This window comes from Gymnoscopelus microlampas (genome assembly GCF_963454915.1).
Source record: "Gymnoscopelus microlampas genome assembly, chromosome: 14".
NCBI lineage: Eukaryota > Metazoa > Chordata > Actinopteri > Myctophiformes > Myctophidae > Gymnoscopelus > Gymnoscopelus microlampas.
In genome coordinates this window covers 42,163,791-42,180,707 of record NC_139951.1, presented here as the reverse complement: position 1 = coordinate 42,180,707, position 16,917 = coordinate 42,163,791, and the positions used below count along the sequence as shown (strand labels likewise).

Below are 16,917 nucleotides of genomic sequence, written 5' to 3'. Positions count from 1 at the left end.
TACAGTATGTAGAAAAAAATCATAATATTTATTTCCCTCTGGCATTTTGTTTTAAAATAGAAAAGTACTGTCCTTTTTCTTCACCTGTGTATTAAAACCTTTTGTAATTAGTTTTCATTCCATATTACTGTTGTCTGTCACTTGCAGTACTACTGTGTGTATATCTGTGTGTGTGCACCTGCTGCTGCTGTTTTAGCCCAGCCTCATGGCAGCATGTTATGCACACAGAACACACACATATGTGTTCACACATACGATATACACACCTACTGTACATACAGTATGATGCAAATCTTTCTATACAAACATGTATATGATGCCAATGTACAGTATGTCTAAAAGAACATGGACACACCTGCATAATACTGACGTTCTAAACATCGTGTACTGTATATACCTGCTATATCACATTATCTGTATGTATAATTCTTTATTTGTTATATTTAACCTGAATAAACCGGCATATCTTTCCCTTCTGCCATCACTCTACCTCACAAAATACAAAAACACTTTTCTTAACACCTTGTGATATGTGTGTTCCTCCAAAGGTTCTTGAAGTCTTCATCTCTCAACGGGACGTACTGGTCGGTGGTCAGACCCTCCAATGGGGCGTTCACTTTATTTCTAGCTTTGCACACCTGTGACGTGGTAGGATAACGCATACCTTCTGTACATTATTTTTGCATATCGTTGTTGTTGGGCAGAAACCTCATATGTATTTCAGCTTTTCATGTTTTTTTTTTGTAAATGAATGACCTAATTCGTCATAATACAGTGCCACACAAACATAGCGAAGGTGTGTCTGTGGGGTTTTATAAATAAAGATCCTACAGTAGTATGTATGTTGCACAAATGAGGCACCCCCAGGGGCCAAGTTTGGTGTGGATCATCAGAGCGACAGCACGCCTGTGGCAGCCAGGGTACCTGGCGGGGCCTCACGGGGCCACACGGGGCCCCGTTGACCCTCTAGGCAATTATATTATAGGATTGAACAAACGAAAAGTATTAACAAGCAACATCTCCTGAAAAGTAACAGTTTTGGACATACAAGGTTTCCACCCGACGAAGTGTGATCTCTCCCTGTGTTCATTGATTGATTTTATTTGGTGACATAAAAAAAGGGCACAAAAGCACTTCCCGACATACAGTCGACCGAGGATGACTGACTGTATGTCACCGAGGATGAAAACACAATAAAGCCAGAGGGCTTATTTCCATTGTGGGCCTCTTGAACAAAAAACACTAAACATCATAACAAACGACAACACAGCAACAATACATTAGACAAATATACATCAGAAACCAGACTCTAATACATGTGCAATCAATGCAATTTTACATATTTAAACCCATAAATTTGCAGTCAATGCATTCAACCAACTCTCTTTCTCTATGTTCTCTCTCCCCCTCTCTCTCTCTCCCTCTCTCACTGCCAGGTGGACGCATATGGCTTCATGACAGAGGACTACAGTAAATACTCCACCTACTACATGGAACATAAGAAGACCAACGTGGTCTTCTACGCAAACCATGACTACATCATGGAGATGAAGACGTGGAAGAAGTTCCATGACACCAACGTCATGAAGCTCTACCAGAGGACAGACTCGGACTGATTAAACTCGCATATCGTTGCTGTGGGGCAGACCCCACTTATCTGATCTCCATATTCTAACTTGTGTTTTTTTCTTCGTAAATGAACACCCTACTTGATCATACTACTGCGTCACACAAAAGCATCAAAAGTCGCCGTGTTTTGATGTCACAATAGAGTGCAGAGACAACAGTGTAGTGCGTTCAAAGAAACTAGGATACCAGCCAGGTAAACAATGAACCATTACAGGTGGTTTCTAACCACTTAAAGCAGTGTTTCTCAAACTTTTTCATGCCAAGGACCCCCAAAATGATACGTATTTGGCCGCGGACCCCCATTTTGTTCCAGGGACCCCCCAGAAGCAAAGATTTGAGTTAAAAATGTTTGCATAAAAATATATATATATTCAAATATTTTGTGGTAGCCCAGAAATTCAGCCCAAAATAGTGTTGCACACGCTCATTGCCACTGTGTGTCGCAAAAGGTCCACGCATGGCATTTCACGACTATAGGCCCACACTGACTTTGAATTACATGCATGGCAGTTGTATACCTTTTCATGAAATTGTTTTTGTTTGTTGTTCAGCTGGCCTGGCTGGCACAATAGGTCAAATGTTGAGTCAATGTTATAGTTCTGGCATTATGTTCAGCAGTCAGCCCAAGTATCCACAAGGAGTCACTGTTGTACATGTTAATTTAGGTAGGCTACGTTGCACTTACTGAAGCATCTGTCCAGACCAGTTCTGTATTACAGGTCATTCAGAATGCTGCAGCCAGATGGCACAAGAACAGCTGATCCAAGGTAGAGGAAATACTCTTTTACTTAAGTAAAAAATAGCAATACCACATTATAGAAATACTCTGTTACAAGTAAAAGGCCTGTGTTCAAACTTGAGTAAAAGTTTTAATAAAAGATGAATAAATAAATTATTGGCATCAAAATATACTTACAGTACCAATGTAATCTATGCAATGTAACTAGTAACTAAAGCTGTCAAATAATTACAGAATTGACTTCATACTAGTGCTACTTTTAGTGTTTATGAGGCTCTTAATAATGTTGCTCCTGAATATCTCTGACCTGCTCACTGCCTAAATCAGTGGTTCTCAAACTTGATATGTATTTGACCAGGGGTCTTCAACGTTTTCAGGCCAAGGCCCCCCTAGCTGAGAGAGAGATGAAGCAGGGACCCCCTACTCTATATTGTATACAATTGTGTATATTTTTTGCTATTTTTTCCCCTCTACACCTATAGCCTCTTTGCCAAAAATAGCCGATGTACAAGCTCTCAACGCCTCGCGCTGCGAGGCGTTGAGAGCTTGTAGATCTGCTATTTTTGGCTAATGTTCCCCTCAGAAAAGGAATTTTAGGGTTCAAGTGGTTAATGTAAAAAAACGAAATCCTATCACACAAAGATTTGGCGGACCCCCTATAGTAGCTATAGTAGCTCTAAAACAATAAAAGATATATATATACTGTATTCAAAGATTAAAATTGCACACATTTTCCCCCAAAGATTGCAGATCTACAAGCTCATAGCACACATTTTATTATTTAGGTGCAAGTACGCTATGAGCTTGTATATCTGCTATTTTTGAATAGCCAAAGTATAAAATATAGTTAAAGTGGTTAAATTAGTTGTGTTGCTGTATTAACAAATTTAGCTGGGGACCCCCTGGTGGTCCCTGAACCCCACTTTGAGAACCAATGACCTAAATAATAGTATAAATCAATCAGACCTCTCATATCATAACACACCTGTCTCCTGATTGTACTACAGTATAATAAAACACTCCTCCTCTCTGGAACAAACGGCCTGATTACCTGAGATCCGTTTTAACACTATCATCATCTGTGTGTGTGTGTGTGTGTGTGTGTGTGTGTGTGTGTGTGTGTGTGTGTGTGTGTGTGTGTGTGTGTGTGTGTGTGTGTGTGTGTGTGTGTGTGTGTGTCTCACACAACATGTATTTGAGTAAATGTACTTAAGTTACTCCACCGCTGCTGAGATCACTTCATACTGAATTACATCATTGACATCATAGTGCTGGGGAAACAAAATCCATTTAATGTCTTTCCTACTGAAGGTACATAACCTTTACCTCATGGATGTAATCAGATAGATAACACTTTTAGAAACGACGACGAGAAATGACTCCCTGAATTGTGTTTGTTTCCCACAAAATAGAGGATCTACAACAGATACCAGATGTTTACTGAATGGCACCCTATTTTGACCTCTTATTTTGAACAGGATAGGATGACGCACACACACAGAATGGGACCTTTTGGTCAGGGTTCATGAATGACCTAAGCCATGGGTTTTCAACTGGTGGTCCGTGAAGGTATAGCATGTGGTGGTCCCTGACCATGCATTTAGTAATGTAATTTAGTGAAGATTTGTATTTTATTTTATCGACCACTAGTTGAGAAACAGTGCAGTAAATTACCTGGTGATGTATGATGAATGACGCATCAATGTTGTCAGTTACTGGGAAGTCGGATGTCAATTAAGAACTTCTACAGAAAACAGTTAGAATCTCAAGGGAAACCGGATTGCCTGGTTGAGTCACCGTTATTAGGACATGTGCCAATGATCAATCCCAGGTGTCTGCTCGCTCATACATAAGTTGCAATGAATCAGTTTACATGAGTTTAATATGGAAGGTTAAGAGAACAGAGTAGGGGTAACCATGGGAAAGGAATAGATCAGTGGTTCTCAATCTTTTTGTATAGCTCTGGACCACTAGCATATCTCACTTAAATAATAACTGTTAAGGGCTTGATTTAATTCACCTCGAATTAACAAATTAAATTAAGCCCTTAACAGTCATTATTTAATTTCAAGCTCCCCCCCACACCACGCCCATGTCCCCCCTCCCAACACAACAGTGGTCCCCAGGTTGATTCTCAGTCAGGGTGGTGGTCCTAGCTGGTTCATAATCAGTTGAAAACCCCTGATCTAAGCATTCCATTTCTTTCAGTCTAAAATGGCCTTGTCGAGAACCGAGTGTGTGTCTCTCTGTTCCAGTCTTTTTCAGTACACTCTTGTTTCCCTTCAGTTCATATAAATCTTTCGTCATTTACATAAGGAACATAATGATTATCGACTAATTTAGTCATGCCCTGCCTCGTGGCGGGGCTTCCTACACTTGCACAAAGAAAAGTCAGGAATTGAACTTTCTATGTGTCTCGCCACCAATTTCAAGGTCTTCTTCAGTGTGATTATGCATTTAGGCCAGTGGTTCTCAAACTTTTTCATGTCACGGACCCCCAAATTAACACTTATTACTAGCCCGCGGACCCCCATTTGAAAAGATAAGCCAGGGACTCCCCATAAGAGAAGATTTTTACGGCTCTAGCAGTGATTCTCAACCCAGTTTGACATGCATTAGGCTACGGACCCCCACTTAATGGCATTTTTATCCCTGGGACCCCAATTCATATTGTAAAATCAATGTTCATTTGATTTTACTGAGAGTGTACAAATGGAACCAAATGGACCCTAACGGGTCCATTTGGTTCCATTTGTACACTCTCAGAGTTACAGACCCATAAGGTCCATTTGGTTCCTCTCCATCATTTAGCTGGGGACCCCCAGGAACCCCCTCAAGTACCCCTGGGGGTCCCCGGACCCCACTTTGAGAACCAATGATTTAGGCCACACGGGCCCCCAAGTTGATACAAATGGTATCTCTTGGACCCCAGTCCACACTGTAAAATCCTCTGTGATAATTTAACTCTGAGAATCCATTTGTACATTCTCTTAGTTACAGACCTGTTGGTTCCTAACTATAAATCGTTGTTGTTTTGGTGTTCTTTTTCTATGTCCTGTGTATGTGATATATGCCAGTTCTCAGTGAGAGCGCGGTGACCTGTGTGGGTGGGAAACATGACCCTAGTCTTGGGTACATTATTGTTCTCAGTACAGCGTACTGTATGTACAGTACACATATAGGGTTACTGTAATAATGTACTGATGTGTCACTCTGTGAGGATGTCTAAATCCCATGTGGAGTATCAATGATTCCTACCACATTACACGTCCCATGTGGTTAGATAAGAACATGTGAGGTTTTTTTTTAAACGCACTGAATGTCCTGTTATGTAGAAAGCATGTCACGTTTCCTGATGGGTAATCTAACCCTTTAAGACCGGCGACGCATCCGTGTCATTTTAAGATTTCTTTGGCTATATAAAAATAGCAGATATACAAGCTCATAGCGCGGCACCGAGTGCCGCGCTATAAGCTTGTAGATCTGCTATTTTTAGAAAAATCTTGAAAATTTGTGCAAATCATTTTTAACTCCAATCTTTGCTTCTGGGGGTCCCTGGAACAAAATAAAAAAGTTTGAAAACCATTGAAAATATAGCAACATAAGTAAAAAAAAAAAAGAAAGAAAACTGTAAGGATTTAGAAGACATTTGTAAAATCCCCAGAAGCAAAGATTTGAGTTAAAAACTTTCGCTTTAAAAAAAGTATATATATATTCAAACTAAAGATTTGCACACATTTTCACGATTTTTCTAAAAAATAGCAGATGCTATTTTTGAATAGCCAAAGAAATCTTAAAATGACACAGATGCGTTCCCGGTCTTAAAGGGCTAATATACCGAGGTATAATAATCCTACTATACAGTAAGTGCGTGAAATCTCTGTCTGCCTGTGTGTGCGTGCCGTGTGCACATGTCTGTAGTTCATGTATCTCGAGAACCATCAGTCGACCGACTGACTTCAAATGCGACCCGAGGGAGTGCCGTGCCCCGGCCTCGGTCGGATGGGCGGTTGTTCTGAACCGCCCATCCGACCGCTATCAGCAGATCTCCAAAGAATATCTATAGAACCAAACCACAAATCCCCATATATGGAGTACCTTGATGTCATCAATATGACGTCATCATTATGACCTCATAGTACTGACGTCACACTGGCCTGGAATCCATATTTGGGCATGCCTGACACGGAACTCCATATATGGGGACGGGGACAGATACAGAAATCTCCCTATGGGCATAAAAGTAATAAAAAATAATATAACAAATAAACTATGCTCTGACATGGGTATCGCATAACCGGGTGGGGGCACAGAACCCCATACAAGATTTGTGCTGTTAAAATGTTTCAAGATTTTAAAACATCCAAGATTGTTTGAAGATAACATCTACACGGTCACAACGCATTGCAATGCAACGCGTTGACCTTGTAGATCGGCTATTTTCAAATAGCCATTGTTTAGGGTTAAAGTGGTTAAAGTAATCTTGATGCTATATTAACTAATTTAGCTGGAGACCCCCTGGAACCCTCTCAAGGACCCCTGGGGGTCCACGGACCCCACTTTGAGAACCACTGTATTAGGGGCACACGGCTTCAATGTTTAATGATCATTTTGATCCGGACAGTCGTAATGATCAACCCTGCTGTATTTCTCATTAGTCTTGCTATTTTTCATCCTTCTTCCAATTGCTTCCTCCATAAAGTGCCCTGCCCTGACTCATTGCTATGCAGCAGCTACAAATCTTCTCATTAATCTCTTATATTAACAATTTAATAGATGGGTGTATTGGATACTGGATCAGGAGAATACTCTATTTAGTTTACAGAGTCAAGCTATTATATTTTGGTCGATTTTTTAGTTATTTATACATATAACACTCCATGCATTTATATGGACTTCATATATGGACTTCATTTATATAGCACCTTTCTCCTATGGAAGATTTATGGTAGAATTACACCGTTATAATGTTATATTGTTCACCTTTTGCCTTATACTGTATGTTCTGAATATCAAAGAGTCAAGATGCCAAGGCACAGGCCTGGTATCTATTGTTTAGGGTGCAGCTTGTTGTTGAGGGTAATTAAAAGGGTTAATTAAATCTGATCTTGTTTCATTCCTCAGGTTATCTAAAGCCAAGCCAAGTAAATCATACAGATCAGCCACTTCACAAAAGATAGGCACAAAGCAAAGGTATTTTGTACTCGACACAAAATTAGTTTTCTCCTGTAAACTCGCTGTTAAAGGATTCATACCTTCGCTGTCATTGGGTGCAGGGACTCCAGGGAATGCCTTTTTTCTAACTTAACATATGTTGTTCTATTAAATTGTTTGTACTAAGTATTTTAAAATAAAGGTTATATTATTATCATAAATACTGTATATTTTCTTTTTAACATGAAATGTACCATTGTATGAAAATATAAGTTATAGATGTACAGTATAATTTCTATTGTGATAAGGTTCACTAAAACTAGTCCCACACGTAACAGAGCTACAGTACACAGGTCTGGAGGAATGAAGATTTATAACCTGACAACAGTAGTATAGGGGATGAAAACGTTTGCTTGAAAATGGCGGTGGCACTAGCCCTACTGCAATGCCATCTTGCAGCGATTGCCAAATAAGAGTCCGCTTCCTCTCTTGGCATCAAGGCCCTTTGTCCCAGTTAGATTCAAAGAGCAGATTAGATGGCATGAATGAGGTTTCCACATTTTGCGACGGTCTTAGTTGTTACTCCATAGTTACACGGTTTTAGGTCAAATGGAATCATAGCTAGGTTAGAGAGTGTATTTGTTTGAATAGTGTAGCCCGCTACAGTGTTGCACACTAGGGCTTCCGCTCGGTCCAGTCTTAAGTCGACCAAAACGTTGTCAATAATCTACTTTATGCTTTGTTCCATGCTGAATACGATATTTTGTACGGAATCGCTTTGTAAGACTGGTTCTCAAACTTTTTAATTTAAGTTTGTATTAGGCCACTGACCTGCATAACTCTGAGAGTTAAAGACCTGTAAAGGTCCATTTGGTAGGGAAGTTGGGACCCCCTTGAACCCCCTCAAGGACCCCTGGGGGTCCCCAGACCCAACTTTGAGAACCACTGTTGTAGGACACGATCTGTCTAGAAGAGGGTGGTCTGTCTATCCTGTGTGTCTGGGGCTGGGTTCACAAAATGCTGGATCCATCAGGGCCACATTTATTGTGTCAGTAGACCAGATATATTTAGTTTTGCCTTTTATTTTATGACAACTAACGGGAAGTAAATGGGTTGGGCTTAAACCTTGCCCAGAAATGTGGAGTCATAGATACATCATAGATGACTGACGTCATAGACTGACCCACATTGGAGACACTTTATTTTTAGTCTACGCTAAATTCTCAGTCTATAACTTTCAACGGCCAATAACTATTGTGGAACCAAAACCATGTTGAGTTCTCACCTGAAACCTGAACGGTTGGTCTCTGCATGATTCATGTGGGAAACAATTTTACATATTTGTTGATTAAATCAACAAGTCAGTCAGTTGACAAATTAGTCAACTATACAACTGAGAGATTGATGCCACAGTGTTCCCAAATGTAATTGATACTGTGACGGTTTCAGAATGAACCCCATGTGTGTGTGTGTTGTACCATCATAATATCAAAGTATAATGCAGTGTGCTTTGCACCATAAGCAAAGCAAATCCAACCTGTGCCTCTGCGGTGGTTGGATGGATGTTTTACTGAACCTCTCCTGTACCCACATAGCCCACAACCAACCACATTGAGCTGTTAGGGTGAATTTAAGTTTTTTATTTAAGTTTCCAATCTACTCATTTTGCTTTTCAGTTACAATTCTTTAATGAACATTGCTGAAAAACATCCATAATGCTTTGGGTATTTCAATGATCAAAATAGACTGATAATATAGAAATAAATTAAAACTAACACATAACCTGACTATGAAATAAGGCAACATAGATTGACATAATAAAACAGTGATATTTGATTGAGACTTAATGAGGTCTGCACATATTAAGTTATAACAAGGCAAGCTTGTACATCTGCTCACAACGTATGGACGCGTTGTGAGCTTGTAGATCCACTATTTCTGATGAATGCTAGCCCCAGAAAAGGGATGCTATCAGCTATCAGGTGTTAATGCATGTGGTCCGCAGCACAATCTTCTTCTGTACAGAATGTTTTGTGCTAATATATTCAGCTTTATTCATTGTTGTTTTAATCACCTTTTTTTTTTACCGCTTCATGTGCTCTGAGCTGTACAACATCCCTAATTGCATCACAAATCTCACTCAAACAATAACTGATGCGTGGAAACATACAATTCGATTGTAAATGGGTGAAGTGGTCCTTTAAAGGACCACTATCTTCATATAATTGGTCCTCACTAACACTCATTATAATATGGAACCATTTCTGTCTACTCTGCTGTGGACAGTTCAGAAACCTGCCTGCCCGTAACAGTGACATCACTGGTAGGCAGGTTTGGTAATTTCAAACAAGATTTTAAAACTTATTTTATTTTATATTAATATGCTATGGCTTCTATTTCAGCATGATACAGGAACTGTCCAGACAGAGAAAGGCTGTAGTGTCTACTAGCTTGGAATTCCCATCTGAACTGTCCACAGCCCAAGAATGAGACACAGTGAGTAGGCAGAAATGGTGCCATCTTAAAATGAGCATTAGCGAGGCCCGATTATATGAAGATAAGGTTGAAAATGGGTGAAGCGCTCCTTTAAGTAAAAATAAAATCAGTGTACTCCTTCCACCACTACTCAGTCAAAGTAGTCCTCTATATCAATGTTGGGGTTGAGCAGCTCGTCTCCGTAGGGCGTCAGGTCCATCTGATTGAGGATCAGGTTCTCAAACGTCTCCTCCAGGTCCGTCTCGCCGATGAGCACTGCCCCCACCATCCTGCCCTCGCTGAGGACCACCTTGACGTACTCCAGGCCTTCGGTGAAACGCACCAGCAGCTCTTGATTGAGCCCCAGCCCCTGGCCGTTGAACTTCCCCAGCAGCACCACCTTATAGCTGAAGAATCTGGTGATGTGCGCGAAGAGCTCAAAGCAGAAGTCCAGCTCTATCGGTTCCGACAGGACACACGCGGCCATGCAGTTGCCCGCGTACCAGCCCATCTGACGGGCCTGGGTCCACAGGCGCATCTGCTGCCACAGCGGGCCGTGCTCCCAGCTCGCGCTGCACACGTCGCCCGCCGCGTAGACGTCCGCCTCCGACGTGGTCATGTGGTCGTCCACTCGCAAGCCGCCGTCGTGCGCCAGCGCAAAGTTATTGCCTTGGAGAAACGGCTCGGTGTTCGGCACCACGCCGGTGGCGCTGACGACGAAGTCGCAGCCGACGGTCTTCCCATTGGTCAGCCGGACGTAAACCGGCCAGGATCCTGCCTCAGATGATACGGGCGTTTCCGGCTCCTCGCGGGTGTAGATCTTGTCCACTTCGCACTGATACTCCACTGACACTCTGTGAGCCTTCTTCTCTTCTGCTCCTCTCAGCGTGATGCCTCCATGCCAGTCTGGCCCCAGGGCACTGCCAGGCTCTGCGGGGTGCGAAGGTCCAGGTCTAGCCTGCTCTACTGTGTAACTGGCCTGCTCTACTGTGTAACGGACCCTCTTGCAGGTAGTCGTGCCCCCCTCGGGTTTGTCTGCCTCCAGTGAGGGGATCAGGAACCGTGCCGCTCCGGCATCGAAGAAGGTGTTCCCAATGGCTTTATCTTTCACGGCCCACACCACCTCACAGCCCTGCACTTCGTACACCAACTCCAAGGCGATCCCACCGTTACCAACGACGACGATCCTCTTTGCCTTGGACAGGCGCTTCTGGAGCTCCTGGGCGCTGTCCGTGTCTCGTATCCCCAGCACAAAGGGGTTGTCCTTGGCCAGGAGTTTCGGTCTGGCTCCGCTGCAGATGCACAGTTTCTCGTAGCTCACCTCCAGCCCATCCGTGGTCCGCAGCGTGTGTTTCCGTGCGTAGAGGGCCGTGGCAGCGGACTGGATGACAGTGAGGTTGGGATACTTCTCCTCCAGGACACTGAACGGCCGTTCGGCCACGTCAAACTCCTCCAGCGTCTTGGACACCTGCCTGAAGTTCTGCACCGTCTTGATCTGAGGTGCTGCCGTGAGCAGGGCCACGCCGGAAGAGGGAAACCGGGACAGCAGCTGCTCCACGCACGTCACGCCTGCGATGCCGCCTCCTACGACCACAAACTGGAAGCTTTTCTGCTTTTTATTATCTGCCATTGTAACAGGACCACAGTGGAAACAAGTACCAGGATTTTTATGTGTTATCCTTTTAGCTCAAATGTCTGTCTGACTGTACCTTGTTCGTGCTGTTTACATTTCTGTCTAAAGTATTCAATCAATCAATCAGATTGTGAAGCTCTATGCTGTGCGACTACACATAGAACATCAAGGTAGCTCAACCAGTTACAAAGTCCACAACAAATACAGGGACTCACCCATGTTTGACGAAAGATAAAAAATGATCTATATAAGGGTTTGTGTTCACTTCCCAACATGTCGACGTGACGTCGATGACGCACTTTGATGACGTATCTGACGCTGGTAAACAACGAACGCGTCTGTGTCGGCCATCTTTGATTCCGTTACAATGGAGATTTCGTGTAATGTGGGGAAATTAATGCTCTTCTTTAACTACGTCTAAAAAGTGTATTTCTACTGAGGACATGTAGCGTGGTGTGGGTGTGGTGAAAGTAGACAAGTAGAGGATTACGGACATGTATTTGGGTCCGCGAAATTCGACGACGTTAGTTATTATCAGACCTTTCTGGCTGACTTGTGTGGAGAATATTTAATGGAGCAGCTAGCTACTAGGAGAGACAACAGAACAGATTAGAGTAGTGTTTTCAACCCTTTTCGCGTCAAGGACCCCCAAATTGACACATATTAGCCCACGGACCCCCTTTTGAAAAGATATGCCAGGGACGCAACCATTTTGATTTCTTGGGGGTCCCCAATCTACACTGTATCATCATCATTAGTGTTTATTTAACTCGGGTCCATTTGGTTATGATGTGTACACTCTCAGAGTTACAGACACAAGGGTCAATTTGGTTCCTAACTATTAATTTGGCTGGGGACCCCCTGGAACCCCCTCAATGACCACTGGTGGTCCCCGGACCACTGGTTGAAAACCACTGGATTAGAGTAGACCAGTGGTGGAAAAATTACTCTAGTACTTATTTTCTTACGTAAAAGTATCAATACTGCAATGTAGAAATAAGTAAAAGCCCGGAATTCAAAATGTACTTGAGTACAAAAAGTATTGGTATGAAAATGTACTTAAAGTACCAACAGTAGAAAGTATTCATTATGTAAAAATGTCCCATTTCATAAGTTTTCAAATGTATAAAATGTATGAAAATCTTTTGAAAATAGCAGATCTACAAGCTCACAATGCGACGCATTGTGAGCTTGTAGATCTGCTATTTTCAAGTGGCCGAAATGTATATATATAGGGTTGAAGTGGCTATAATGTATGTTTTGTAATAATTATCAAAATCTACAAAGTAGTTAGTATCTAAAGTTTTCAAATAATTGTAGTGGAGTAAAAAGTGCAATATTTGCCTCTGAGATGTAGTGAAGTAGAAGTAAAAGTACTGAAAATTGGAAATACTCCAGTAAAGTAAACAAATACCTCAAAATTGTACTTAAGTACAGTACTTGAGTAAATGTACTTAGTTACTTTACACCACTGTGGTAGACAGACGACCTGTCCTGTACCAGTGCTAGGCTATAGGCTGGAATACAATTTTTCAAAATGTTGTTGGGAGTGTGTGTGCTGGTCTCCTTCTGATGTTTTAATGTGATTTCACAGGTCATACACTTAAGGTGTTGTTTTGTATTGTTATTCTTGCAGGCAGCACATCCCAGTCACCACCAGCATGATTATTTTCTCCCTCTTCTTTTCGCAGATGAGTGAGGCTGGGACCGAGGTTAATTTTCTCCCCATTCTCCACTCCGCTCTACTATGCATAGGGTACTTTTATGCCTTGTAAAATCATAGCTTATATGTATATTATTATGCGCCTTTTGAAAAGTGTCTGTCAAGTAGCCTACATACACTTGCATATTACTGTCAAATTTCTAAATCCCCTGCCAACAACAACAACAACAATAATAATAATTGCACTCTAGCCCATGCACTTTGTCAGAAAGCCAGACCTTTCTGGCTTTTGCGTGGAGAATTCTTAATGGATTAGCCAGGAGAGACAACAGAACAGAGTAGAGTAGACCAGTGGTTCTCAAACTTTTAAGACCCCCCCTTAACTCTGACAGTATACAAATGAAAGAAACCTTACAAAATGGACCCTTACAGACTTGTAAGAGTCCTTCAAGGAACCCTGAGAGTCCCTGGACCCCACTTTATTTGAGAACCACAGTATAGACAACCTGTCATGTACCAGGGCTAGGCTGCTGGAATGTGATTTTTCAAAAGGTTGTTGGCGTGTGTGTGTGTGTGTGTGTGTGTGTGTGTGTGTGTGTGTGTGTGTGTGATGGTTTCATTTTGATGTTTTAATGTAATTTTGTTTTTTGTATTATTCTTGCAGGCAGCACATCACAGTCACCACCAGTGACCAGCATGATTCTTTTCTCCCCATTCTCCACTCCACAATGCATAGGGTACTTGTATGCCTTCAAATCATAGCTTATATTATGTATATGAGAATGTGCCTATTGAAAAGTACAGGTACATACACTTGCATATTACAGGCAACTTTCAAAAGCCCCTGCCATCAACAACAATATAATAATAATAATTTCACTCTAGAGTCCATGCACTCTGTCAAAAATATAAAAGGTATCTATACATTTATGTGAAACTATTGTTGTTTTGTAATTACAAATATGTATAATACTGTATGTGTACAAAATAAATATACCTAGATGCATAACACCATCCCCATTATGATTCAAGAGCCTGCTTTATTAGTGTCACATGCTCATACAAGTATGTGCAGTGAAATGCTAGTGTCGCATGCTCCACCAGACCATGACAACAATGTACAACACAAAAGCAAGGTATAACTAGAAAAAGAGCACAGGTGTCCGCCAGGTCAGGTAGGTTATTGTGGGCCAGCAATGTTCGGAATTCGCAAATCAGGATGGGATATGAAAAATCCGACGGATCCGTCTTGATCACTTGACTTTAGAGATAATGTGTACCGATTTGCGTTTGGACAAAATGGCATAGTGGCATTTGTTCCTCAGCGTAGTGTGAATGTGACGTGAAAAGTTTCACTGCAATCGGACACTGCATTCATGATTTGCGGCATTTTGTTAAAAACGGGCCACTCCTGCAAACTTTAGATGTCAATCTTACTTATTAAGTACATCAGTCAGCCAATCAGGATGGAATATGATAAATCAAACTGATCCGAGTAATATAAACATTTTTTTTAGATAAATCGGCTACCTGGTGGCGCTTTAAAAGGCAGATGTGAAAAATGCAGGGCAAGTTTTACACAGATCGTTGCAGTTATAGGTAAAAACACGAATTGGCCTGTTATAACGCCACCATGAGGCTGATTTGAACATTTTCAAGTGGCATTTCTTTCTCTGCCTAGTGGGAATGTGCGTGCAAAATTTCCAATCAGGATGGAATATGAAAAAATACATTTTGTTTAATGAATATAGAGATAATGTGTGCCGATTTGCGTGATGTTTGGACAAAATCTGTTGATGTACTGAACATCTGCCTCCTGGTGGTGCTATAACAGGCCCATGTGAAAAATGTGGGGCATAGGTTTTTCTCTGGCATCTGGGAGTGTGTGTGCACAGTTTCGCTGCGATCAAGCCAACAGTGCTGGAGATTAGCTGTTCACAGACAGACGGACGGACGGACAGGGTGCAGAATATAGTCTCGGTCATGCCTTCGGCCTGGTGGAGACAAAAATGAAATAACAATACGAAAAATACAATAGTAATATGTGTGACCTATAACTGAATCCTTGACCCAAAAGTGGGTCCTGAGTCCTGACTCCTGAGCCATAGTTTGAGAACCCCTGGCCCATAGTAATGGGGTTATAATACAGTACTGAGCAGTAATAAGTATAGGTAAGTGTAAAGGTAGGGGGGGACTATAAATGTGGGTGGGGTTTGGGGGGTTTGTGGTAGCATTAACAATACATAGACTTAGACTACATACATTACATTAAATTATATATTAATAGTACCTTTTCAAAATTATCGTTATGGGTGGAAGCTATAGGCTTACAAACTTTTGCCTCGAACGATTGTTATTTTGTAATTGTGAAATTAGCCTATGTACAAGCTAACAACACGTTTCAACTGTGAGCTATAGATTGTATATTTATTTCTACGATATAGTATAATTATCACAAAGTATATAGGGTTAAGTGGTTGATCAGAATTTTCTATTTACATTTTTATTGTAAAAGAAATTGATTTTTTTTCATGAAAAAATCATCAATCATATGATTGATGATTTTTTTCATGAAAAAAAATCAATTTCTTTTACAATAAAATGATTGATGATTTTTTCATGAAAAAAAATCAATTTCTTTTACAATAAAAATGTAAATAGAAAATGATATATATATATATATATATATATATATATATATATATATATATATATATATATATATATATATATATATATATATATATATAAAAACACTTGCTTCTCATTATCTTCAGAATCAGAATTATCTTTATTGTCACATATCAGGTTTACAGGTGAAACTAATTTCAGTTGGTGAAGTCGATTATCGGTTCTAAATATCGGTTTCGATATATTATTTTCGGTTAATAATTGCCCAGCCCCTCATAGCAGCAGCAGGAAGTTACAAATACTTTGATAGGGGGGGAGGAGGAAAAAAAAGTGACACACATCGGTTGTGTGACAGGTCACGTGATCCGGAAGGTGGGGGGGTGGAGAGCAGATCAGAGCTGATGTTCCAGAGCAGAGCAGTGTTGCCATGTCCGCTTATTATAAGCGACTTTGGGCTTGTTTTTCTGTTTAGTTGCTTGTAAATATTGATACAGTAGTTGCCGGTTGCGATTTTTTGGGGCTTGTTGCTAAAGTGTAGTTTCTTATTTGGGCTTGTTTCTAAAGTGTAGTTGCTTATTTGGACTTGTTTTAAAGTGTAGTTGCTTATTTGGGCTTGTTTCTAAAGTGTATTTGTTTATTTGGCTTGTTTCGAAAGTGTATTTGTTTATTTGGGCTTGTTTCTAAAGTGTAGTTGTTTATTTGGGCTTGTTTCTAAAGAGTTGTTTATTTGGTCTTGTTTCTAAAAAGTGTTGTTGTTTATTTGGGCTTGTTTCTAAAGTGTAGTTGTTTATTTGGCTTGTTTCTAAAGTGTTGTTTATTTGGTCTTGTTTCTAAAGAGTGTTGTTTATTTATTGTTTCTAAAGTGTAGTTGCTTATTTGGGCTTGCTTCTAAATTGAAGTTTCTTATTTGGGCTTATTTCTAAAGTGTAGTTGCTTATTTGGACTTGTTTCCTAAACCAGTGGTTCTCAAACATTTTAAAGTCAAGAACACCC

The 16,917-nt window shown here is 40.9% G+C and overlaps 2 protein-coding genes across 2 annotated transcripts in view; one reads left to right on the top strand and one right to left on the bottom strand.

The window, feature by feature from the left end:
- Positions 1-1,923, top strand: part of LOC311060226 (uncharacterized protein) — a gene marked incomplete at its 5' end in the record, with an annotated part of 17,984 nt that extends 16,061 nt beyond the window's left edge. Inside the window, 2 exons of the mRNA XM_084078359.1 lie at positions 549-648; positions 1,437-1,923. Of these exons, the coding sequence (XP_083934485.1) occupies positions 549-648; positions 1,437-1,616 (280 nt within the window). The 3' untranslated portion in view covers positions 1,617-1,923. The remainder of the gene's footprint in view (positions 1-548; positions 649-1,436) is intronic.
- A 7,727-nt stretch (positions 1,924-9,650) lies between these two features.
- On the bottom strand, positions 9,651-11,819 carry LOC311060410 (pyridine nucleotide-disulfide oxidoreductase domain-containing protein 1-like). The gene has a single exon (XM_084078589.1). It carries the CDS (start codon positions 11,625-11,627, stop codon positions 10,149-10,151), a length of 1,479 nt encoding a protein of 492 aa, XP_083934715.1. The 5' UTR covers positions 11,628-11,819; the 3' UTR covers positions 9,651-10,148.
- Positions 11,820-16,917: the final 5,098 nt, after the last annotated feature.